At 45.3% G+C, this 26,713-nt stretch overlaps 2 protein-coding genes across 9 annotated transcripts in view; one reads left to right on the plus strand and one right to left on the minus strand.

Annotated features, from left to right (window-relative positions):
- The window catches only part of Znf879 (zinc finger protein 879), a 30,132-nt gene extending 17,308 nt beyond the window's left edge, over window positions 1-12,824 (plus strand). For all 7 annotated transcript variants that reach the window (XM_075992764.1, XM_075992758.1, XM_075992761.1 and 4 more), the window contains 3 exons: window positions 5,434-5,560; window positions 6,452-6,544; window positions 7,812-12,824. In XM_075992764.1, coding sequence (XP_075848879.1) covers window positions 5,434-5,560; window positions 6,452-6,544; window positions 7,812-9,238 — 1,647 coding nt within the window. In that variant the 3' untranslated portion in view covers window positions 9,239-12,824. The remainder of the gene's footprint in view (window positions 1-5,433; window positions 5,561-6,451; window positions 6,545-7,811) is intronic.
- A 1,009-nt stretch (window positions 12,825-13,833) lies between these two features.
- The window catches only part of Adamts2 (ADAM metallopeptidase with thrombospondin type 1 motif 2), a 201,813-nt gene continuing 188,933 nt past the window's right edge, over window positions 13,834-26,713 (minus strand). Inside the window, exons 19-23 of one of the 2 annotated variants that reach the window (XR_012912416.1) lie at window positions 26,147-26,354; window positions 23,807-23,936; window positions 22,830-22,919; window positions 15,690-17,785; window positions 13,834-15,505 (exon numbers count right to left, since the gene is read on the minus strand). Coding sequence is in view for 1 of the 2 variants with exons in the window: in XM_075992742.1 (XP_075848857.1) it covers window positions 17,325-17,785; window positions 22,830-22,919; window positions 23,807-23,936; window positions 26,147-26,354 (889 nt within the window). In the remaining variant the exon portion in view is untranslated. Of the gene's footprint in view, window positions 17,786-22,829; window positions 22,920-23,806; window positions 23,937-26,146; window positions 26,355-26,713 lie in introns of both variants that reach the window. The other variant, XM_075992742.1, reaches the window with a different exon arrangement.

A 26,713-nucleotide genomic window follows, 5' to 3' on the forward strand; every position in this document is an offset into this window, starting at 1 on the left:
CAGCCATGTAGGACTGGGATTAAAGGCTTGCACTGCCCGGTTTCTATGGCGATCTAGTGTGGCTACTGAGATTAAAGGTGTGTGTCACCACTGCTTGGTCTGTAAAGCTGACCAGTGGGGCCGTTTTACTTTCTGATCCTCAGCTTTATTAAAATATAAATGAAATATCACTACAGTTAGCTCTTATGTAGGCGGCATTTTCCTGTCCCAACCACTTGCTCCCAAATCACTACACAGAAACTAATTATTAATTATGAAAGCTTGGCCGATAGCTTAGGTTTGTTTTTAGCCAGCTCTTATAACTTGAATTAACCCATTCCTGTTCATCTATGTGCTGCCCCGAAGCTCGACTATCTCATCTACGTGCTGTCCTTCCCGCTTTCCTGCTTCCTCTGTGCCTCTTCCCAGCATCCTCTGTGCCTGGAGATCCTGCCTAGCTATTGGCCATTCAGCTTTTTATTAAACCAATCAGAGTGATGCTTCTTCACAGTGTACAAAAGATTATTCCACAGCAACACATGTGTACACATACATATACACGTAGAAAATAAAGACATAAATACCCACCCACCAGGAATGTGGTTATATAACTTACAGAATCTAGGGAGTGAAATGTATTTTGCAGTTGTAAAGGAGAATTTTGAGAGAAGGAAGTTTTCATAAGAGTTACCCATCATTGGCAGTAGTGTGTGAACCATACATGTAGTCCAAATGTCTAAATATTAAATACAGGAGCAAGTAATCTAATGTTTTATTTAATACACTTTATACAAACATTATTTCGCATGTAACCAATATAAAATTATCAAGGTACTGAGTGTTTGTGCGTACATGCATGTGTCTTTATGCTTACATTTGTATATGTGTGTGTGTCTTTACACACACACACACACACACACTTAGTAAACCAATCTTTTAAATGTTTAAACACACAGCACATATCACTTAGAAGCCACAGTTTGTGGTAATGGCCACTCATGACTGCTGGCCATCATATTGAACTGAACAGTCATAGGCAAATTACAAAAAACAAGAATTAGAAAGCAGATCAAAAAATTGTTACACAGAGAGAAATGGTGACCATTGACTTTTCATCAGAAACCAGAGTCCAGAAAAAGTCAAATGGCTTTCATACGTAGACAGAAACTGTCACTCAGTCTGTATCCACTGAAGACTGTCTTCAAGAATAAAGGCAAAATGAAGACATTCCCAGACTCAAGGAAATTTAGCTTGCTTGTTGCCAGCAGAGCAAGAAAGACTGTAAAAAGTTCTGGTAGCTAAGAGGAAGTTGTGCTAGCTGGAAATTCAGGTTAGAGCATTAGAAAGGTAACTGGGTAAGTAAGAGTTCCTCTGAGGGCTCCTCAACCCACGTCGCTTCACACAGATCCAGGGATACTGGTGTAAGGTCTGTGTGTACTGTTAAGGAGGATTGCAGCGGAACCTTGGCGTCCTCACTCAGTCTTGCTGTGCTGCCTCCCTTTCCTCTAAGTGGAAGCGGTACAGGAGTATGATGGGTGCAGTCCTGTAACTAGGAAAACCCCATAGCCATAACATAAAGAAGAGACGGCAATGTTCGCTATACTTGCAAGGTTCTGCTACTCTTTGAAGAATATGTTTGCTGTAGAGAAGAACTAAGAATGCTGTGATTCTAGAGAAACCACCAATAATGCAAAGAAGTATATATTAGCTTCTTTTCTTGTCGCTAGAACAGGGTATCTGACAGAAGCAACTTAAAAGAGGAAGAATTTATTGACTCACGGTTTTAGGGACTATAGTTCATCATGTCAGGAAAAGGAATAGCAAGAGTAGATTGGTCTCTGACAGTGGTAGTGTTGAGTAGAGCTTGTTCACATCTGGATAGATCTGAAAGGAGAAACCCTAACTGGAATGAGATTTCTCCAGGGCCCACCCTAGTGATCCACTTCTGCTGGCGAGGCCACAGCTTCAAAATTCTACAGTCTCGCAAAACAGTGCCCTAGGCTGGGGACCAGGTGAGTGTTCAGACACATGAGCATGTAGAGGACATCTCACACCCAGACCATAGCAAGGTACAATAGAAAAGCTGGTTTAGAAGTTCAGTTAGATTCTGGATGTTTTTGTGGTTACTGGGGACTGAACCTAGGCCCCATGTACGCCCAGCAAGTAAGTATTCTGCCACTGAGCTAAATTATACCCTGAAATAATTCAGCGGTTAGGTGTGTAGTTCAATGGTAGTGCTAATCCCAAAGATGTGAGGAGAAAGACTACTGACCCAACTCATCATGACCAATTAATTAAAACAAGCAATTAATTAAAGCAAGGTGTTTTCCTCATGTACAACTGATGCCTCTCACTAAGGCAGAGTTTGAGAGGCCTGCATTGGATATAGAGAAGAATAGGCTTTTATAACTCAGGGTAGGGGGTTTCCAAATAGGTGATTTGGTGGTCAAAATAGGCGGGGTTACAGGAGCAGAACATAAATATAACAAGTTAGTCCCTCATGAACCAAAGACTTGGTTGCAAGGTGGGCAGCATAACAAGGTAGTCATGACAACAGATAGTCATAGCAAGGTGGTCATATAACCTTTCAAAACAGACATGATTGCCATTCCTAGAACAGGCAGTACAGACCCATTGATAGTTAAGGTTACAGGTGGGGCATAGCCAAGTCCTTGAGAAACAGAGATTAAGTCATAAATAGGAATGAACCTAGTTTGCCTAAGTTATAGGCAGACTTAAGTAGAGTGCATATTTAAAATGAGTGAAGCCCTGAGTTTCATCTTCAGCACTGAAAACAAATTTGAAAGAAAGGAAGAAATAAACACATAGAAAAAATTGTGAGGATGTTAAGAAATTAATGAAGGACAGCTTTTCTGCCCCTCTCCATAAACACCAGAAAATAATTAGGGAAGTGTTCCGGGTGTTGTGTGTGTACCCTGCATAGGTGTATATATGTATAGAACTTTACAAAAGATTGTTTTGTAGCAGTAGTATATTAAGATCAAATCTAGTGTCAGGTGTCCAAATTTACCCCATTCTTCTAATGACTATGTATTTCATGTAACATGTATTATCATTTGCCTTTTCATTGCCTTATTAATAAACATGTAGGTTACCCTTATCCTCTATGTTTTTTGTTTGTTTGTTTTTTGCTGTGTAACATGTTACCACTGATTTATTGTTTAGAACAGCACAAGTTGATCGCCTCACAGTTCTGAAAGTCAGAAGTCTTACTCTAGTTTATTGTCAAGCTGTGGTCTCCTGGGCTGGTTGTGGGCGGATACTGAGAGGGAAAATCTGTTTCCTTGGCCTTTTCACTGCCTAGAAGTGAGTTCCATCACCTCAGTCTTGGCTTGTATTATCAGATAGGCTTCTCTTACATCTGAGTCTTTCTTTCTTGCTTTTTAAAATATTTGTTTATTTATTTATTTATTATGTATACAATATTCTGTCTGTGTGTATGCCTGCAGGCCAGAAGAGGGCACCAGACCCCATTACAAATGGCCGTGAGCCACCATGTGGTTGCTGGGAATTGAACTCACGACCTTTGGAAGGGCAGGCAATGCTCTTAACCTCTAAGCCATCTCTCCAGCCCCCTGAGTCTTTCTTATATGACATTGTCATTACAGCTCTACCTGCATAATAATCTAGGTTGTCTGCCTGTCTCACAGCCACAAAGTAGACAATTCCAGAGTCCATTGTCATGCACATCACATTCACAGGCTCAGGGACCTGCCTGCCAGGGGCCATTCTGGAGGAATGTCCCTCCATAGTGGTGGGAGTATTTCTGTGATGGAATCAGTCCCAGTAGTAAAAGTGCAAGGTTAAAATAAAATGATATACTTTTCCCGTTTTGATGGATTCTCAGTAAAATACCCATAACATTGTTCTAAAGCTTCATCTCTGTAATACAAGAATCTCTTTCCTTCACTTGTGCTTTCTTGTATTTGGGGATTACGTTTCTTTTGGAAGAAATTACTTTTCTATTTTTAAAAAAGATTTATTTATTTATTGTGTATACAGTATTCTGCCTACATGCATGCCTGCAGGCCAGAAGAAGGCACCAGATCTCATTACCAATGGTTGTAAGCCACCACGTGGTTGCTGGGAACTGAACTCAGGACCTTTAGACGAGCAGACGGTGCTCTTAATCACTAACCCATCTCTCCAACCCGCTTTTCTGTTTTTTTGAGACAGGGTTTCTCTGTGTAGTCCTGGCTGTCCTGGAACTCACTCTGCAGACCAGGCTTTGAACTCACAGAGATCCACCTGCCTCTGCCTCCTGGGTGCTGAGATTAAAGGCATGCGCCACCACCGCCAGGCTGAAATTACTTTCTTAATGGCAGTCTGACATCTATACAGTTTTACAAATCCTATGGTTCTTTTGACTTTCACATTGAATAGAAACCTGATAGTAGCTTAGAGGTCTGCTTACCTGAACTCGAACCCTAGTTCCACCTTTTTTTCTAATATTCTCTCAGGAAGGTTACTTAACCCGTTTATTTATTTATTGAGTATGTATGTCTGAGATACAGCACAAGTTTTGGGGTAAGAAGACAACTTGTAGATGTTGATTCTCTTCTACCATGTGGGTACTCAGCATCAAACTCTGGTTGTCAAGACTGGGAGGCAAGTGCCTTTACCCACTGAGTCAACTTTCTGACCTAGGTTATTTAACCTTTCTAGACATGTTTTTCCATTTGCAAAATGATGTAACTATAGCCTTGTCCTTAAAGGGTTTTCATAAGATTTAAAGGTGATAGTGTTTGCAAAGTTCCTACCGTAATCCCTAGCATACGCACTAAAGTATGTTTTAGAAGAAGGGGTTTCTTAGTGTTTGGTTGGCATTTTCCTCAGCTTTCCTGCACTGCTCTACCTGTATTCTGATTTATATTGTTCTTTCTGTTGCTTAGATTCTGAGTGAAAGAAGGTTGTGCTTGCTTAGAAACACTATAAAGTTTTAGGTTGGGATTTTAATTCCCTACTGTCAGGGATTCTGCCCCCTCTAATCCCTAACCTCCACAACTGGTGTCATATATCTTTGATTCTACTGGGTTCTTAATAAATACTTGCTTAGTAAAATAGTTAATAACTATTACTGAGAAATTACATAACTAGATGATTCAGAATACTAGTATCCTGAGATAGTGCCAGAATTTTTTGGTATGCACCCAGTGTTACCTTCATCCAGATGATGGTCTATGACAGTGCTTCTCCACCTTCCTGATTAATGCAACCTTTAATACAGTTCCTCATGTTGTGGTGACCCCTAATCATAAAATTATTTTTGTTGTTACTTCATAACTGTAATTTTGTACCATTATGAATTGTAATGTAACTGTCTGTTATGCAGGGTATCTGATGTGAAAGCAGTTCAGCCCCCACCCTCAGGTTGTGACCCACAGGTTGAGAACTGTTGCTCTAGGGTAAGCAGGAATGGGTTTGCTGTTCCAGGAGCCTGTGACATTCAGGGATGTGGCCGTGTTCTTCAGCCAGGATGAGTGGTTGCATCTGGACTCTGCACAGAGAACCTTGTACCGGGAGGTGATGCTGGAGAACTACAGCAACCTGGCCTCCCTGGGTAAGTGGTTTGCTTCTAAACAATGTATTAGAACATCTTGAAGCTGTAACACGATCGGTACTGTCCCGCCCAGTACCCCACAGCCAGCAAGCCCCAAAGAAAATCACAAGAGATCTCCATAAGTTATAAAATTGATTGGCCCATTAGTTTAGGCTACATATTAGCTCTTGTAGCCTATATTAACCCATTGTTTTTATCTATGTTAGCCACATGGTTCGGTACCTTTCTCAGTAGGGCAGCTCACATCTTGTTTCTTTGGAGTCTGAGCAGGAGTGGGAGGAATGGGCTTCCTCCTTTTCAATGTTCTGTTCTCATCGCCCCGCCTTTACTTTCTGTCTGGTTGACCCGCCTATACTTCTTGTCTGGCCAATTAGTGTTTATTTAAAACATGATTGACAAAATACAGACAATTCTCCTGCACCATGAAGCTGCTTCTTTGGGTTCAGAACCCACTGTTTTCTACCCCATTGTGCTGCAGGGGAAGTCACATCTCTGAAGAGTGAAAGTCTGTTTTCTCTCATACTGTTTTTGCTTTTTTCTCCCTTTGCCCTTCCTTGCATCTTGCTCCCAGTTTTCTGACACAGGCCAGGGACTGCATCCCAGTTTATGTAGTCTGATAGTCCTAAATTCATCTAAGACATTTAGATGTTATTGAAAACTGTACAGGCATACCCTGTCTCAGAGAAGTTCATTTCCAGAACCATGTAGTAATTTTGAATCGGCCCTTGCTTGTTTCCCCATGCCCTAATCTTCATTGCCCTTGGGAAGTGATTACACTGTGTGTCCCACCTTCCAAGACTGACCTTCCCTGTTGTTGAGTGGTATCTGAAGAGGCTCTGAGATAGCTCTTCAGGCCATTCATCCCAACTCTGTTCCCTTTCTCATGAGCAGGGATTCAGCTTTCAATACCTTGGGTGATTGGCAAACTGCAGAAAGGACAAGATCCCTGCATGGCCAAAAAAGATCGCAAAGACACCTGCCGAGGTGAGTGAGCCACTGGGAAATGGAGACACAGGGATCTGCATGAGTATGTCGTGGAAGGGCGGTGCAACAGTGACATTTTGTAAGTAATGAGCCCTGTTGTGATGTTTAGGGCCTATTGTTTTTAAACAGATGGTTCGTTGACATGCAGCCATCTCAATGCAATGGTGTAACCTTAATCCATATTCAGTATGGATTGAGTAAAGAACGATAGAGTCAGAGCTGAACTTGGGGTTGGGCATACTCAGACCTTCAGGACAAACTGACTTCACAAAATTTACAGATTTTCATTATTCGCATAAGATTCCTATAAAGAGATTATAGTCTTCTGGTTCCAATTATAGAAGAAATGAAAATAGCATTTCTCCATTTGCCTAGCAGAAAGATAGAAAGTGATGAGAGGCTGGGTGGTGGTGGCTTATGCCTTTAATCCCAGCACTTGGGAGGCAGAGGCAGGAGGATCTCTGTGAGTTCGAGGCCAGCCTGGTCTACAAAGGGAGTTCCAGGACGGGCTCCAAAGCTACAGAGAAACCTTGTCTCGAAAAACCAAAAAAAAAGGAAAGTGATGAGAGAGAGCCAGAAAACATGCCGCTCATTCGGTCTGAGATGTAGATTGGTGCACATGGCTGACCTGCTCTATAGTTTTTCCTTCTGATCAATGTATTCAACTTAGATCAAACATGGTTGTGTTTGGGGCTGTTGCAATTTCTAATATCCAAATACCATCTTTTTGGCAGAGTTCTTTCCCCTCTCTCAGGCTGTGATGAATGTACAGTTGAATATGAAGTCACAATTTTAAGAAAAACAGCCCAAACATTTTTAAATTATTGACTGTTTCAGAGGTAGCATGAAAAAAAATGCAATAACGCAAGTGACATGTGAGTAGAAGAAAGTAAAGGGAGCTACCTGCCTGCCTCCTGTGTTTGCAGAGGAGGAAGTAAAGAAAGCCCGAGGAGTGAATTCCATGGTCGCTTACTTCAGCCTGTCACTTCACATGGTCCATATCCTTCTCTGTTCTGTTCTGTCTTCCCTGTCTTAACTTTTGTTTCTCTAGAACTGCATTGATTGGTCCAGTTTATTCTCCTACCCTGCTTCTTAACTGTACATTTAGTTCTTGCCATCCTACTTTGCCTCCAGTTTCGGGTCCATGTTTGGCGTCAGGATGCACCAAACCTCCTTTATATGTGTTGCTGCCAATCTCATTGGCCTTCTCATGCATCCATGTCTCTCTTCTAGCAAAGGAAGAATTAATTCTTCCAATTCTTTTTAGATTTCCAGATTTGGCCAGAGTTAGAAACATTGCTTCCCAAACAAGATATTTTTATTGAAGAAGCATCTCATGGGCTAGTAAACCGTGAATCCACTGAGGGTGCTCACTGGAAAACCAACTTTGGAAAAGTTGTGAAATCTGAGAACGTAACAACACAGGAGCAAGAAAAGAAAGTTCATGAGCAGGGGGCAGCATCACCCAAGGAAACTGTCAGTGAAGATGGAAATCCCACAGACCCTGAGCTGGAGAAACCCTTGCTTACAGATAAAGCACTTGTCTCACAAGAGAGTGGTCCCCTAGAAAGGGAACCTGATATGTATCACACTCTGGAGAAGGACTTATCACAGGATTTTGATTTAATGAGAAGCTTCCAGGTTTACCCAGGACAAAAACCTTATGCCTGCAATGAATGTGGGAAGAGGTTTACCCAAAGTCTTCATCTTCTTGAGCATAAGAGGCTTCACACTGGGGAGAAACCTTACAAGTGTAGTGAGTGTGGGAAAAACTTCAGCCATAGATCTTCCCTCCTGGCTCACCAGCGAACCCACACTGGAGAGAAGCCATACAAGTGTAGTGAGTGTGAGAAAGCATTCGGCAGCAGTTCCACACTCATTAAACACTTGAGGGTGCACACCGGAGAGAAACCTTACCGTTGCCGGGAATGTGGGAAGGCCTTCAGCCAGTGTTCAACCCTCACTGTGCACCAGAGGATTCACACCGGGGAGAAGCTCTACAAATGTGCCGAGTGTGACAAGGCCTTTAATTGCAGAGCAAAGCTTCACAGACATCAGAGAATCCACACAGGGGAGAAACCCTATAAATGTGCTGAGTGCGGGAAAGGCTACAGTCAGTTCCCATCCCTAGCTGAACATCAGAGACTCCATACTGGAGAAGAGCTTTGCCAGTGCTTACAGTGTGGGAGAACCTTTACACGTGTCTCCACCCTTATTGAACATCAGAGAATTCATACTGGACAGAAACCATATCAGTGCAATGAATGTGGGAAGACCTTCAACCAGTATTCATCCTTCAATGAGCATCGCAAGATCCATACTGGGGAGAAGCTCTACACATGTGAAGAATGTGGGAAAGCCTTTGGCTGTAAATCCAACCTTTATCGACATCAGAGGATCCATACTGGAGAGAAGCCCTATCAGTGTAATCAGTGTGGAAAGGCCTTCAGCCAGTATTCGTTCCTCACTGAACACGAGCGGATCCATACTGGAGAGAAGCTCTACAAGTGTATGGAATGTGGGAAAGCCTACAGCTATAGGTCAAACCTCTGTAGACACAAAAAAGTCCACCTGAAGGAAAGGCTCTACAAATGGAAGGAATACGGGACACCTTTCATCTATGGCTCGTCCCTCACTCCATATCAGAAATTTCTGAGAGGAGACAAGCCTGAGAACTTTAATTCATCCCTCTAATCCAAGACAGCAACCAGAAGAGTAGTAACTAGAGTACAAATCAAAATGGATTTCATCTTTTTTACTTCTACAACAAATAGTTACTTCTAAGTCATGGACAGTTGAACAGTAAAAATACAAAGGATGCTGATGTCAACCATTTAAGAACTACTACAAAAAGATTTTTTAAATCTGTCATTTTTTTAAATTCATACAAGAAGTTTGAAAGGCCTCATTTAAAAAACAAGACACATGAGTAAGTTGCTTTATGTATAAGCATTGTTCATGAGATAGTCATCTCTTTTTAAGAACTTCCATGTATGAATTTTCTTTTCAAGATAGTCTCTGAAATAGTTGGTAATGTGAAGAATTACGGGGCCTCAGTCCCTAAAGTGGTGAGCTGGGATAGGGAGACCTCCTTTTCATAAAGAACCACTACGGAAGAAAAGAATAATTGTTGTGTATCAACAAGGAAGCTTTTATGAAGTGCCCCTTATACGACATATGTGTGTATGTGTATGTATGCATATATATTCATATATACACAAACACATGACTTTTATGTATATATGGTCATGTCACTTAACTGGGGATACAGTTTAAAAGTGCTTCATAGGCAGTTTCATGTTTATAGGAACATCATTGCACTCGCACAACCCTGGATGGTCTGGGTCAGCCAATCAATGTGCTCTCTTAAGGTGATAAACATACCATACTTTTAAGAGATTTTTTTTTTTGAGATTATAATGTAATTACAACGTTTCTCCTTTCCCTTTCTCCCTCCAAACCCCCTTAATTCCTCCCTATTCTCCTTCAAATTTATGGCCTTTTTTTTTACTAATTGTTATACATGCATGTATCCATACTTTTTATAGTAATTTTCTATTGGTTTGCTTGTTCATTTTAGATAGGGTCTCACTATGTAGCCTAGGATGGCCTTGAGCTCATTATGTAGCCCAGATGGGCTTTGAATTTGCAGTTTTACTGCCTCATCCTCCCACATCCTGGGATTACAGTTATGAGCCATCATGCTTAGTGTAAATGTTGTTAGTAGGATGTGTATAAAAGTATAGTATAGCAAATGAGTAAACTAGTAATGCAGCTTGTCACCTTCATCATGTGTCATGTACTGTGCATAGTTGTATGTGCTGCAATGTTATCTGGCTGCCAGCACAGCGGGTTTGTTTGCACGAGTGAGGATTGCATTGTGCCTAAGGTGTTATAATGGTTATAAGGTCATGGCAGCTCTGATGTCATTAGGCAAGTGGGAATTTTCCAGGCCAGTTATAGTCTGATGAGACCACTGTGATATATGTTGTCTATCATTGACCAAAGCATCATCAGAGGCAAATGGCCACATGTATATACTCACATATACATGTGTTCATGTGTATGCTAATGTATATACATATACACGCAAAGAGTTTAGGACTCTTTTTTCTCCGTAGTCCATAATGATTAAAAATAGTCAATTTACTAATTTAGAATTTTACTTTTTCAAATTAAATGTTTCTCCCAAGGGGAACTTTCTTTTGCTCTCCTGTATTTGTAGTGGATCTGGTTCTGTATAGCTGAACAGAGGCTTAGTACTGTAGAAGTTGGCCTGAGCAGACACAGGCGGGAAGACTGTCATCCAAACAGTATGTTATGTTTTGAAGAGGCCAGTGTTGACAGAGTTTCTTGCTATGAATCTGTTAGCACTTTAGGACCAGGAGGGATTTTAATTTATAGCCTTTCAAGAACCGAGGTCTTCAGCTCTGATAATCTATGATAGTTACAGGTTCATTTCTATCCTCAAGGCTCAAGAAGACTGTTTTGTAACCTGTTCAAATGTTATTGCTAGTGATGTAATCATTTATCTTTAGAGTTTCCTCTAGCTTTGGTCTTAGTAGTGGAGTTGAGAACATATCTCCTTTTCTTCTGTCTCTGATTATACCTGCTTCTATAATAACTACTTAAATTCTGAAAGCAAACGAAGGTCCAGATGGAGGTATTGCTTTGGTATGCTTCTATGTAAGGCTGTCTTTTTATTATACAGCTTCTAATACTTTTTTCTTTGTAGTGCTGACGACTGAATCCAGGGCCTTATACATACTCAGAAGGTGCTCTACCCCTGAGCTATATCTCCAGCCCTTAGGATTTAAGTATAAAGTTATAGATGAATATTTTATGTTAAACTATCTACTCATCACTTTTAATATTTTATATCTCCCCTAGTCCTAGTTCCTTACTGCATTGGTTTGTCATTTTAGAAGTTGCCTAAGAGCATTAATTAGACCCTCTGTCTGAGGAAAGGATTAGAATGAAGCAGGCATTCAGCACATGTGTCTTGATTGACTTCTTTTGGCTCATCAGAGTAGTTTTATGTCTTTAAGTGTGTTTGTAAGAAAAATAAGGCTCCAGATGAACCTTGGAATTTCTTCCGTCCCTAGTGGCCATGAGCATGCTCAGTGCCCACTTTTTGTTTTGCAAATGCCATTCACCATCAAAAGGATTCAAGACTCCTTGAAGAAATGGCTGGTTGCATGTTTGGTACAGGGGGAATATAAATGCACCTACAGTATATCCTTATGATAAAGCATCATTTTAGAATTACTGACTTGAAGATGCATCCTTTGGTCAAACTTAGGATGCTTCATATATCAAAAAAAAACCCAAACAAACAGAATTGGATGTAATATTTTTAAAAGGCTATGGGAAAAAACTTCATAAAATTACTTGAGGAAAGCTATTTTTTAACTATATACAAAACCAATAAGCTTAGAAAAATCATTTAACAACTGTTATTGTCATTAAATCTGGCAAAAAAAAAGATTGATTGTAAAGTCTACCTACTACATTAAAAAAATTTAAGGAACATTGCATAACCGCAAAAGAAGACAGCTATGCAGATCCTTCATTGAGCTATGCAGAAGAATATGAAAGAATATGCTTTCATATTGAGCTCTGGCAGGCAGAATTCCCCTTCATGTGAGCAGCAACCATTGTGGCTTCTGCCAAGGCTGTAGAAGCACACTATTATTTGTGATACACTGCCAAAACCAGTTAGCAGAAATCTACAGAAATCTCTTTTTCTACACTTACCTTCCTGTTTACAGAGAATTGAGAGTAACAAGTTAGAGTATACAGTCATAGACAGAAGTAGGGTTTGAGACATTGGAAATGACCATGGAGCTGCTCTTTTCAAATAGCCAGTGTGTTAGAACAAAAGTGGGCTTTTTTCCCCAAGACACCCGAGACAGCCACATACAAAGTGTGATCCTTTATTGAGAAGTGTAGTCAGGAAAAAAACTGTAAAAAGACATTTGGGGGATGTTTAGGAAAATATAAAGATGAGAATAGGTATTAGATAATGTCGTATGCTTATTTTTCTTAGAATAGGAAAGATTTTGAGTTTATATTTCCCTATCATGCATGCAAAAGTTTTAAGTTGACAAGACATCCTGTCTGCAGGATATTTTAAATTGAAACTGTAGAATTGATCAATGATTGTTGAATCTTCGTGGTGGTTATAGAGTTTCTTATTGGTCACCCTTTAAACTTGTCTGTATGTGTGCTTAAATTTAATAAAAATTGAGGCAAAAAAAATGATTTATAAAGTGATAAATGTGAGGTTTCTGTTCCGAATCCTTTCCTGTGCTCAGAGAAACACAAGTTTGAGAGTTCATCTTCCATGAGTATGTTTGTAACCTGTAGAAGCCTCACACATGTGGCATTCACACACACATAAGTAAACTTTTTAAAACAAACAGCCGGTGTTAGAAACTGCACAACTCATACAAATGCCTGTCACCTCATCATTGAATGATGTCACCAAGAAGGCAGTATCAACTAGATATTTGCATGTGTCCCAGAGTGACCCTCAAAATAGTGAAGTAGCCTGTGATTTTATAAAAAAGTAGAAGTTGACAAAACTGTAGAAATACAAACTAAAATCTACAGTCAGGAGTTATTAAGAATTATCAAATTAATACACAAAGATATTATTAGAATAACCAAGCTTTTAAAATATGGGGCATCCCTAGTATGTAGCACCCAATAGCTGACAACTATGTATTCTTTTCACAGCCACTCCCCCAAGGATTTTACACAATTAGAGGAGCCTGCCCCTCAGTTCCCTACCCCACTCCCCAAAACTGGCTAGCACACAGTGGGTGATAGAGAACACTTCCTCAGTGCAATGCTGCTAACAGGTTGGCTGCCTAAAATTAGAAAATACACACGCAGGCCTTCCAGTTAAGCTTGAATTCCAGAAATTTTTCCTTTTTTTTTATGTCTCTTATTTTACTCTAAAAGTGTTTCTGTTTCTCTGGATTTCAAATTTAGCTCAGTGACTAGTATTTTCTCCTGGAAAGCCTACTCATAAGAGAAAGGGTCACAGTAATTGGGTTGAGGTGACTCTTGGCTAAGTCATATCCCAAGGTAAATTGGAAGAGGATGCCCCTTCTCCCCCATGGGGTGCTGATTTAAGCAGCCATAGCCAGTGTTCTTAGATGTCTCCCTGCCCCAGGAGTCTGGGGCTCATGGCCAAGATGGGCTTGCCAATGTGACACGTCTCTCCTTCCCAAGTTTAGGCTGGGGATGAGTGTAGTCAAGGTAACAAACCAACACGGTCATGATTTGCAAAACCACAGATGCTTTAATAAGTTATGAAAGTAAAGAGTCAAGTTTTACTATACAGAACAAAAACGCATCAATGGCTGTTGTCAGATAAAATGTGATTTAAGTTGAGCACCGTGTTTGGCTCCATTTGGTGGCTACCTGTCACACAGGAGTAAATAGAGTCAGAATGTTACCTCGGACAAAGACATTGCTATTGAGTACCAGTTATATACTTAAAACAGACCCCAAAAGACAACTCTTAAAACACAAATGTGAGGTTTATATGCGAGATTCCACGGGATTTCCTAGGGACTTTCTTCAAATGTGGCCTGATTCTCCCTAAGAATAAAAAATGACTCCCAGGTGCCTTGGGAGTTCTTTCTGGGTGACGTAGGACAGTCTGGGTGATCGCACAGTGCTGAAGACTTCTAGAGGACACCTACCTGCCTCTGGGGCTACAAGAATGCCTCAGAGGTAACTGCTTTGACTGCCTAGGGCTGCTTCTAAATCCGTTCTCCGGAACTAAATCCATGCTCAGGAACTCACAGTGTCTCTGAGCCCAGTGGGCACTGTGTTCCCATGAGCACCACTAGCTCCATAGAGGCCTGGAGGCCCCCGGCCAAAGACACCAAGGATGCCATGTGGGACCTCATCTCCCTCAGGGCATCTGACTTGCTGTCCAGCATAGGGCGTCTATGAAGCCCTGCTTTACTGGGATCGGAGAATGGAGTGTTACTATCCTACAGCCATTAGAATGGGTAAACTCAGCCATATCCTGGCTACTATAAGTGTAGAACATTCCTCTGCATTCTACTGAAGATGGGAAATACTCAGTTCTTCAACCTGTGGGTAAACCCAGCTGACCTGGATTCAACAAATGAGGGCCAGCCATAGGATTCATTCCCTGCTTCCAGGAGGCAGGAAAGCAGAACTGTTCTCAACCACATCCTAGGAGACACATTCAAAGGCATTTTTCCAGTTTGGTTCTTTGGGAGCTGGGCAGTGAGTAGTATGTGTGGGGTGTGGGGGCAATGAAAGGGTGGCAGGGTCTGTCCACCCTCTAGGAAGAAAGTTAAGCACCATCTTAAACATTAGTCCAGCTGTCTCTGTGTGCTGACTTCTTTCCACAGACCATCCATAGACACCCCTACCCCCGCCCCCCCCCCCGTACACATGCACATGCAGATTTACACAAGCACGCTGAGCACCTTGAAACTCAGTGGAGGATGAGCCATAAGGGCACCGACTCAAGTCTCAGGATTCTTACTCTGATTGGCAGGACTGGGGGGGGGGATGTCAATAAGAAAATAATCTAAGATCTGTGATTGGTGAGAACACAGAACTTCTAGCTCAGAATTATGGTCAGGCTAGACCCAGCTAGGGAGCTAATGTGCCCTGGGTCTTTCCATGTGGGGAGGTTGGCGTGACATGCTCACAAAATGCCTTGGAATAGAGACAAAGTTCAGCATCCTCCTATCATCCAGCGGCTCCCTTTTAATCCCCCCCTTTACATGTGGCTCACCAAACACTATTCTACCACAAACGAAGTTATCTAAGCTTCTAAAGATAAAGTGGGGCTCCCACCTCCCACCCTATACCTCCTATGGCAGACAGTGTTGTTGGGTTCTATAACTTCTAAAGGTTGGAAGTGGGCAAGGCCAAGGTCAGACTACAGGCAAAACTCACCTTCTTTTTTTGTTGTTGTTTTTTTTTTTGTTTTTCGAGACAGGGTTTCTCTGTGGCTTTGGAGCCTGTCCTGGAACTAGCTCTGTAGACCAGGCTGGTCTCGAACTCACAGAGATCCGCCTGCCTCTGCCTCCCGAGTGCTGGGATTAAAGGCGTGCGCCACCATCGCCCGGCTAAAACCCACCTTCTTAACCTGAGTACCTCACTACCCCAGTGGTGGTACTGGGAGCCCAGCAAAGGGAGAGTCCTGGGCCTTGGGTCACAAGCTGGGTCACCCCAGCAGAGGACATCCTTCCTCTCTGTGGCCTTGGCCCAGGCTGGCCAGAGAAGAATACTGGGGCTCTTCCACCAGAGCCTGGGAGGCAGCAAGCAAGGCCAAGGTGAGTGGAGAGGAGAGAATCCTTGTTGCCTTTGACCCAATGGCTCCTGTTTGCAACTGTCCTCATATCCCCATTATAGAAGTCTCATCACTTTCCTGGAAAGAGCTAGATAGGTGCACAGCCCATGCTCGGCTGAGTTCAAAACACTGTACACCATGAGCACCAGATGTTGAAACTGCACCAGACAACTAGACCAGCGGTTATAGCCTGGCGGGTGTAGACCTAAAACTCCCAGGTCTTCTCCTACTCCCGCCCCTGCAAGTTAATATATTTTGAGTACAGGAAACCCAGATCGCTGGTTGTGCAACATAGGACAAGGCCAGGTTGGTAAGGCAGAAACGTCACACTGGCAGCTAGAGCTGGAGTCTACCAACAGCCCTAGATAGATGCTGCGCTCTGGTTGGTTGGAGCCTACCAACAGCCCTAGATAGATGCTGCGCTCTGGTTGGTTGGAGCATACCAACAGCCCTAGATAGATGCTGTGCTCTGGTTGGTTGGAGCCTACCAACAGCCCTAGATAGATGCTGTGCTCTGGTTGGTTGGAGCCTACCAACAGCCCTAGATAGATGCTGCGCTCTGGTTGGTTGGAGCCTACCAACAGCCCTAGATAGATGCTGCGCTCTGGTTGGTTGGAGCCTACCAACAGCCCTAGATAGATGCTGTGCTCTGGTTTGTTGGAGCCTACCAACAGCCCTAGATAGATGCTGTGCTCTGGTTGGTTGGAGCTTACCAACAGCCCTAGATAGATGCTGTGCTCTGGTTGGTTGGAGTCTACCAACAGCCCTAGATAGATGCTGTGCTCTGGTTGGTTGGAGCTTACCAACAGCCCTAGATAGATGCTGTGCTCTGGTTGGTTGGAGCCTACCAACAGCCCTAGATAGATGCTGTGCTCTGGTTGGTTGGAGCTTACCAACAGCCTTAGATAGACGCTGCTCTCTGGTTGGTTAAAGTCCACTCCTAGCTACCACACTTATCCACTCATCTGCCTGGCCTCTGAGGTCATTTTGGCTCATGACCTCCTCTTCAGTGTACTCAACCTGGCAACTGATCTATTAAATAAAACATCATGTCATTTAATCGTCCCCAGTGGTCTCATGCCTTGGGGACTATCACCAAGGAAATGGAGGTTTTCAACTATTGCTTAGTAAGTTGGAGCCAAGTTTTTTCTCTCTCAGAGTCATTCCTCTTGACCTCCCAACATTGATAGAAACTAGGGAACTTGGCTATTCCACTCTAAACCTAAGATCACCACAAGATTTAGGTCATTCCTAGCCTGGAAAGTACATGCTAGGCTGGTTGTCACATGCCCACCCCTCTCCATATATATCCTTTTGTATTATTTTCCAAACCTTTCGGAAGCACAACACAGGATTTGCCATCCCATGGAATAGAGCTATAAGCAAGGGGAAGAAGCTGGTGATGCGAATCTTTCCATTTTATTAGAACTTTCCGGCCTTCTCTTTTCTCTGCACTGCACTAAGGAGCTCCTGGATTCTTTGGTTCCTCGTCTTTACATTCAGGCTCGGTCGTCGAGGGATCAGGTTGGTAGACTGGACCTCTTCATCCACACCATGGATCTTGTAGGGGACATCCACAGCATTGGTTTCTGGGTGGTCCTCCGTGACATTGATGCTGGAGGCATTGAGGGGGACCTCCAAGGGAGGCCCTGACAAAGGCTGCACCTGTGTAGCTACCGTGGGTCCCGGGAGTGTGGGCATGAACACATCGATGTCATTGTGCTTCCCCGGTGGAGGGTCCACGCCTGCATCCTCTATGAGGCTGAGGTTGCCGGGCGGGTTGCAAGACTTGCAGCAGAGTTTGTTGTAGCTGGGGATGGAGCAATAGCGAGACAAGACTTCCATCCTACAGAACATTGACTTGTCGCCTTGGCACTGGCCCTCTGAAAGAGAAGAGCGGGAGAAATAACCAAAGGACAAGGTGAGGGGAGCAGGTACCCACTGCCGAGTGCAGATTGCTGGAGGAGGCACGTGACAGAGTCCAGAGGCAGCACAGAGGCAGGGAGCTTGTGTGGAGAGTCAGTGTGATCGCAGGGTCCAAGTCTCAGAGCGGGGTGGCATCCACAGACCCCCACCGGCAGTGCTCCCCTCTTGCAAGCAATCACCAGCCGACCCCGCCTTTTCAGTGCATCTCACACGTTGAGACAGACATGAGACTTTCTGTTCTTAAGAGAGATGCCAAGTTCAACCTCAAGGATGGGGCTTAACTGTATCCCCAATGTAATTTTGTGGCAGGAGTTAACTCTATGGTAACCTCCAAGTAGTAACTATAACAAAACCCAACCGGAATGAACCAACCCCTAAAGCTCAGCTCCCTGCCCCTCAGCTAGAGCCTCACTGTGTGCCACCTGTCCTAACCTGACCTCCCAAGGTTTCTGTCAGAGACTGAAGACTCAGGCTTGTGCAGGTCTTTGGACACTTGCCCAGACTTATCTGATGTATCCTGTCCTGCCACTGCTCCATCCAGCCATGGTGCTGGAAGCTGACCAAACCCAACAGCCATGCCAATTTGAGGATTGCCTGTAGAAGTCAGAAAGCGCTACAGAGCCATGGGCCAAAGTCATCATTCTACCTGGTTTTATAAATAAAGTTTTATTGAAACACAGCCACATTTATTATCATTGGCTACCTTCCCACTGTAGCAATAGTGTCATAGAATGTGACAGAAACCAAATAGGCTCCAATGCCTAAAATATTTGTTGTCTGGCTCTTTGCAGATAATATTGGTTAACTATGGGTCAAGGGCAGCCCTCCATTAGTGGTTGGCCGAAGATACTGTTTAGTTGACTGAGACAGCCCTAAGGGATTGAATCTCCTTCTCAGGATGCCCCCCCTTCCACTTGGCTTACCAGGTAGACTTCTCTGTCTGATTTCCTCTGACTGAACTACATGACTTCAGTTTTGAAAACTTCAAGTTTCAAACAAACCCATAAGTGAAACAAAAAAGCTGTGGGTTAAAAGCTTGGTGTACTAATAACAACCAAGAAAAACATATCAGTCAGCCCTCTGTGCCCACAGGTTCTACATCCTTGGATCCAGTTAACCATGGACAGGATTTGGGAAAACACCATATTAAACAGGCTCCTTTATGGTCATTATTCCAAAAAATAACACAGTAAAACAGCTATGTGTGCGTGCTACGTTGTATTGTATTGGGAGTTATATGAAATGGGGGGGGTGCACACGTCATATGGAAATACTAGACCATTTTGTTCCAGGATGTAGCCATCTGCACGATCAAGGGGTGGTTACCACCCTTACTGAAAGCACTCCAGTGCTGTGTCTTTTTAAACAATTCTGCTAATCAGACAGCTCTCCTAGATAGAGGAGCTGTCAATTACACTTCCTTCAGGCTGAGCTGTGTGTCCCGAGGCTCTGGTGGATGAAAGGCTGCCAAGATAATTTTAATTCTTATGATATTTGATCTTCCATTCCATTCCCAGGGGCAACTAAATAGCAAGAACTCTTGGAATTTTTTTTTTAAGATAGGCTTTCACTGTGTTGATCAGGCTGACCTTGAACTCACAGAGATCCACCTTCCTCTGCCTCCAAAGTGCTGGGATTAAAAGCATGCACCACCCATGGGTGACCAAACCTATTGACTTCTAAGCAATGATGCTAAACCATTGAGAATGTACACATTGTTCATAAAGTCATCTTAGAAGCTAAACATGGCCAATCCTGGTTAGAGCTTGGATGGGAGACCTGTGTGCCCTTTCCAGAGTCTTGGTGGCATATGAATTCCATCTGGATTACTGAATGCTTCCTGTTAGTAGTTTTCGTGAATGCCCTTTAAAAGTTATCATTTATTTTAGGAGAAAATGGATCCTAGTGTCATCCATTCGTAGAAGACACGTGCCGTGGATAGCCTCAAATGTGAAGACAGAGAAAAGGCAAAGTCACTTTTAAAAATCACCAATCTCTAAGAGAATAGTCCCGCACAGAACTCTGAGTTAGAGGGAAAGTAAAGTGTAACAGATGTTGGGAAAGGCACAAGCAAGAATTTCTCCCCGATGTTATAAAGGGTAAAGAGAAACAGGGGGTATCCCTTGGTGGGAGCAAACACATCATGGCAAATTTCATTTCATCATCAAAACCTCATGAAACTCATTTATAAAATGAGCGGCACCTTCCCCTCCATCACGGATCTTAGAAGGGCCCTGTGCAGGTGGCCCCCTGGGTTCCCTTAGAGGGCAGCTAGTCATGACTCATCTCTGGAGAGATGGACTGAGGGACACAGAGTTGTCGATCTGACTATCCTGAGGCTCCCGTTTCTCTTCAGCTATGATTCCTTTGATTAACAAGCAGAGCTATGGGCAGTAGACCCAAGCGCAGCTCCTGTGACATTTCTCGAGCCGAGAGCCTGGGCTGCCAATCCTATTTCCTAGATGCTGGGCCATCTCCTGTTGTTCTTTCTCATTACTTCCTGACCTTACTGCTCCCCAGCACTGAGGAACGTGGAGCACGAGTCCCACCCACCGGACAAGACAGACCTCAGGTGAGGAGGTCCCCGTTGAACTCTGACCCACTGCCTGGTTGTTGTTGGTAGGTGAGAGGACACAGGCCCTGTGGCTATTAAGAGCAAAACTTAGGCAGTACAGGCAGGCAGGGATGCACACACACACACACACACACACACACACACACACGACCACTGCCCTGCTTCTCCTAAACCAACTTTCCCAAGACCACACCCCTCATCCATCCTTTGGTTGAGAAGAATCTACCCTTGATGAATAGGTATCTCAAGGCAGGGCAAGGGCCTGACAGTGACTCTGGAGACATAACCCGTACCCCACCTTTCTGCTCTGACCCCAAGAAAAGAAGAAGCCAACCCAGGCAGCACCAAGGAGCAGAAAAACTAGACATCTCTGTAAGGTACTCTGCACCAACCGTTCAAGATGGAGTGCAACAGACCTACTTGGAAAAACTCTTTGGTTACGTATGTTAGTGAAAGATGGGCCCTAAACATCTATGTTGGGCAGGGGGATGGGGTGGAGTGGGGGGCCACGAAGTCACTGGAGCCAGAAACCAGGTGATTAGTGCTACTGGATGGTGCCGCATGGCACCTCAGCGCTGCCTGCCAGGAAGGTGAAAAGAACAAGCCGCCAGCTGACCAAACCCAAGCTCCCAGTTGAACTGAACTTTTATTGAGTTTATTTGTGGGATGCATGACAAGAGGTCTTTCCATCATTAGTAAGAATAAAAGGTCATTTTCACAGTCACTTTGGCACACACTAATGTCTCATGGAAAGGAAGAAAAAGAAAGAAAAAAAAAAACCCAGAAAAGCAATGATGACAACGAAACCTACATAATACGTCATTAAGTACATACAAAATACTAATAAAATATCCCTGATAAACCAAAGTGCGTACAGACGGGAGGCAAATGCCCAGGACCTTGTTGCACCATCTGCAACCACACAGGTCACTCACATCGCCTCGTCAAAGTTGGAAGTTAACAGTCGTGAGAGGATTAATTTGCAGTAACACACCAATTATTTACATAACAGTAATTAGTGCCAAGGGAAGTAGGAGGAGGCTTGGCTGCATGGTCCAGCAGGAATTAGAGTTATTAACAGATGAAGGTGGCTGGGGCCAGGTGGGGCTGGTAGGACTGTCAGTTGGGAGTGCTACATTGGTCACGGCTAAGGACCCAGGTGTGTCACCCTCTGGGTGTAAGGCCGCGCTGTGGGAGCTCCTTGTGGGAGTCTCCGCTAAACAGTCCACGCCAACTGGCCAGGTGGGTGTCAGAGGAGGACCCCTTTTGTCAGAGATAGATGGAGGGCCTGCTAAGACCCTTCACACGCGGATGGTTCAGAGAGGGAGCAAGGCCATCTGGACTTAGAAACCTTACCCTTGGCAAAAGGTGGGCAAAATGGGTGGGGTCCCCCTACATCTTCAGTGCCTGCCTCCTACCCGGATCACATCCCCCACCTGAGGCTGGAGTCAGCAGCCAATTCTGTTAGCTTTCAACTTTAAGGCATCTTCTACATAGTGTTTCTAAGCAAAAAAGCAATAAAAATTGAGGTATTCTGTAGTTGTTCACACTGGTAGGTGAGGCACATCCATATCTGTCAATCAGTCAATCGTCAACCAGTCAATCTCACTTTCAATCCTCTGAACGGGTCGTATGCACACAACAAGAAAAAGGCCATTGGAGCAAATGGACCGAGAATGGAAGTGGTGGTGTGTCCATGACGTCCCATTTCAGGGACCTGTCTCCCTGCCTCCTCCTCCATATGAGAGGACAGGGGGATGGGGGGGGCCGAGGGCCGTGTAGGTTGGGTGCAAAGGCCGGACGGAAGCAGGCCATAGTTTCACAAGTCAGAAAGGACACACTCAGCGAAGGGCAACAGCAGCAGCGACAGCAGCAGCAGCCGGGAAGCCCCTGACACCGCAGGAAACGTGGGGTCTGTCACCCCGGCACAGGAGATGCAAAAAAACGCACACCGTAGAGACCCCTGTGGCCTCACCTCAATGGTGGTGGCGTCTGAAAGGGGATGGGGCTGGCTTCCCCTTGGAGTTGACCCGCAGCTTCAGCCTGGAGGGATGTGGCCCAATGAGGCGGTCGCCATGGCGAGGTGGTCACACTCGCACAGTGGCCTCAGGCCCCTCCGGCACCACAACAGATCTTTGCCCCTTTTCAAGCCATCACAAAACCAGGTCCTGGCCCCCCTACAAGAGGCCAGTGTCCCCAGACCAGGCCTCCTTGAGGCTGGCCCTCGCTCGCCGCCACCAAGCCGGACAAGCTCAGAAGGAGCAGGCTGAGCACACAGGCCCAGCAGAAACAGATTCACCCGAGAGTGCTCAGCAGGAGTCAGGGAAGCTTTCCAAAGAGAGAGAGGAGGGGAGCCCAAGGCAAGCTCCACAAGGCGCAGGGCATGCACTGGAGGGCAGAGGCAGAGTTATAAACGGGTCGGTTACTTGACGAGATCTTCCGGATGGGTGAGTCAGGGTCAGGTCGGGACAGCCACTGAACCACGTAGCTCTTCTTGGAGGGATCCGAGATATTTCCTGGAAGGAAAAGAGGAGGCTGCAGCTGCCAGGGCACCGTAAAGGACCACAACCACGACCACCACCACAGCATCCACAGCAAACAGCTCGCCTCCAGGCATCCTGGGGCCCAGGGCAATAGGAAGGCATGGTTCCTGTTCCTGGATAAACCGGTCTAGTCTCCTGCCTGTCTGCGTCCTGGGAACCAGCAATGTCTCTGCAATTACCCACTTCGGGCCCATCCACCTACTAATTCATGTCCTGCGCCTTCACCCTCTTTACCCCACCTTACTTCTGGGGTTCCTTGTCACTCTAACCTGTCACTGGAGAAACATGGCAAGGATGACAGATCCTGCCACCCCTACCAGGACCTCTTGCACTCTGTCCTCTGTAGAAGAAGAGAATAGTGGAAATGGGGTTCTAGCCTTGAGCTGCGGTGTGGATCAAGATGTTGAAACACACGTGATACTGAACCAGACATCTGCAGTGTTCTTGGCTGCTGTTATCAAAGAACACAGGGCAACCTCTACTCACATGGGCATCCCCTTCCTACACTGGCATCTCTATTGCATAGGCCACACTCCTGCTGTGTTGGGGTTCACTGTGGGTCACTGGAGTTTAGTGCTGTAACATCATGCCATGAAGGCAGGGATGGGCTGAGACTTCTCTTCTGTGCACACCAGGACCTGTGCAAGGATGCTCATATGTCAACCGTCCCCCCCAATCCTATTTCTTTCTAGGGAAAGTCTCAGCTCTGGTGGGGAATGCTCAAGTTCAAGTTCACCCACGAACCTATGACAAGCCCAGCCATTTTGGAAGAAGAAGAGTAGAATTTGACTGCACCAAGCTCCCACTTCCCCTTTCCTAGGCTGTTGCATGCTGGGGGCCAGGGGTGGCACAGGGCTTACGGGGACAGGGTGCAAGCCTGCAGATCCTTGCTGTCTCAGGCCGTTCCTCCCGGCAGACACCGAAATTATCATCTGCGGTGCGGCAGAGGACTGGTCGCTCCTGGGTGCCGTTGCCACAGGTTACCGAACACTGTAGGTACAAACCATTAATCAGGGTTACCTCCCATACTGGGCCTCATGCTCCCCGGCCATGTGACTGGTGACCCATGGGAGATGGTGTGGGTCTTGTCCCTTGGGGGCTCTCCTAGAATGCATATGCCCATTCCTCAGGGCTACTGTGACGCCAGCACCTCTGGGTCCTCCCTTCTTCCCACGGTTTGTATATAATCTGAGCATGTCATTCCAGACATGTGTGTTGGCAGCTCTGTCCCCACTGTGGTGGTAATGGGAAGGGGAGCATTCCCTAGTGGGGCTTTTCCTGACCTGTTTGGACCTTGGCTGCCTGCTTCTCCACGGGGTCATGGGGTCACTCTCCCATGCAGCCCATCATGGTGCCATATGTCATGAGGTCCTCCCTCACAAGGGCAAGGTTGATAATGCCAGCACCAGGGCCTAAACCCTTCAAAACCATGAACTAAAGAAGCCTCTTTATACAGTAGCCCGCAACCCTCTACACTGCCATAAATCCCTATGGAGAGTGAGTCCCCAGGAAAGTCAAAACTGAATTGCTATCTGGCCCCTTGCTCCTGCATCTAGACCCAAAGGACTCTAAGTCAACATACTACAGAGGTATCTGCACTAGCCGGGAAATGGATCCAGCCTACCTGTCCATCGAGAGAGAGAGAGAGAGAGAGAGAGAGAGAGAGAGAGAGAGAGAGAGAGAGAGGTGGTACCCATATGTATGTGTTTGTATACATGGGTGCGTATATGATAGGCAGGCATCTGTGTGTATATGTGGAAGGCTGAGGCTGGCATGCAGAGTCTTCTTGACCACCCTCCACCTTATTCATCGAGTCAGGGTTTCTCATCCGAACTCTGAGTTTACGGACACAGCTAATCTAGTTAGCAAACTTGCTCCTGGGATTGCCTCTCTGACTCTGAGCTCCGGAACTACCCGCAGGCTGTATGAGTGCTGGGGAATCCAGACCCCAGTCTCTGTGCTTCACAGCAAGTGCTTTAACCATCAGAGCCGGCTTCCTAGATCCCGTGGGATGGAATTTTATTTAGCCATAGGACAAAAGAAATCATGGCACTTGCTAGAAAATGGAAACAGTTAAGAGATCCTATTCTATTAAGTAAAATAATCTGGGATCCGAAGGACAAATTCTGTTTCTCCCCATATATGGAACTCTCTGTCTCTGTCTCTGTCTCTGTCTCTCTCTCTCTCTCTCTGTGTGTGTGTGTGTGTGTGTGTGTGTGTGTGTGTGTGAAGATCATGACACTCTTGAGGGGTACTATTTGGGGACAAGAAAAAGGGAGGGGAGGGCAATGGGAAAGGGAAGCAAATTAGAACACGTGTGTGAAGACGCCATAAGAAAACCCTTCACTTTGTATGCCAGCTTCAAAGCAGAGGATAGGATAATCTAGACGACGGAGGAAAGCAATGCCATTATAAGGAGAGACTATAAAGCATGTTTGCCCACAACCTTCTCCACAAAAGGCACTCAAGTACCTCATTATGCTAATGAAAAATGGTTTAACACACTTCTCTCGCTAAAGGATGCTGAAGGCCCAGGAAAACCTGTAGTAGGCTGGGGCTCCTGCAACATCTCCGATCCAGTTCTGGAGCCTTTGGCAATCCCTCCTCTAACACAAGGCTCCAGTACCCTCTAGCTCCCCACCCCACACTTCATGTCCCTGGGGAGGAACCAGAAGTCCACTCATACCCCAGCTCCCGGCACTGTGACTCATTCAACCCAGCCCTGCACCCTTACCGTGAATATGGGGAAGACTCACTCAGCAGACTTGGGATTCTCAAGCTCCTCCCATTCCCAAGCAACAGCCTGTTTTGAGGAATGACTCTTGTGCAATTTCTGGGGGCCTAACTCATGGAAAGTTCTATGTGATAAAGATAAAAATAATAATAATAAAGCTTCTGCATGCTTATGGCCTTGGGGCAGGCTGTATCAGTTTTACTAGGTAGTTTAAACCAGCAGTGCAATTTATGCACGGTAAATATCTGCTCCCTGTTCTTCTGGGATCTGAGGTCCATCACTCCATCACTATGTAGCTGGTTCCCTGATGGAAGACCTGGACTTCCGTGCTATGGCTCTCACTGGTGCCCTCAAACCTGAGCTGTGGCCTGGAGGACAGGAGTTATATCAATGGAATGGCTGTCTCGCTCAGACGTTTCCAAGCTCAGTTTGGGGTCAAGGACATGGGGCCAAGAGAACGGCTTACCTGGGACCAGGACCCAGCCCGCCACCGCCCAGGGCAGAGCTCACGGTTGCAGGCCCTACGGCTCTCAGGACGGTGGTCGTTGCAGTGTTTGGTGTGCACAGAGCGGGTGGTGTTGTTGTGCAAGGGTTGAATACAGCGTACGGAGCGCACCTGCATGCCGGTTCGCCCACAGCTCTGACTGCAAGGCTCCCACTCACCGGTGACCCACCTGCCGGGTGGAATAGCAGGTGGTCAGGGAAACAGTCTGGCTGTGGCCCGGGTGGGCAGTAAGAGCAGAGATGTCAGCCCATTCCCTCTGGGAACTGAGGCTCTCCCTCCGTTCACAAAAGCGCCTGCCATGTGTGCAGGCTTACGAGGAGAGGAAGCTAAGCCTGAGATACGCCCCTGCCTGTCAGAATCGTCAGAATCCAACAGGTTCTCACGGGATCAGTGGCCTAAGGGGTTCTGCCACCTGTCTGTTCCCTCAGGGTCCTTATCCTGACCACGGTCTCATCATCTGAGGGCATTATGAACCCTCCCTGAGCCCCTGTCCCTACTTCTCCTCTATCCTACCTTCCCTGACCTGGG

The sequence above is a fragment of the Microtus pennsylvanicus genome, chromosome 11 (assembly GCF_037038515.1).
Source record: "Microtus pennsylvanicus isolate mMicPen1 chromosome 11, mMicPen1.hap1, whole genome shotgun sequence".
Classification (NCBI taxonomy): domain Eukaryota; kingdom Metazoa; phylum Chordata; class Mammalia; order Rodentia; family Cricetidae; genus Microtus; species Microtus pennsylvanicus.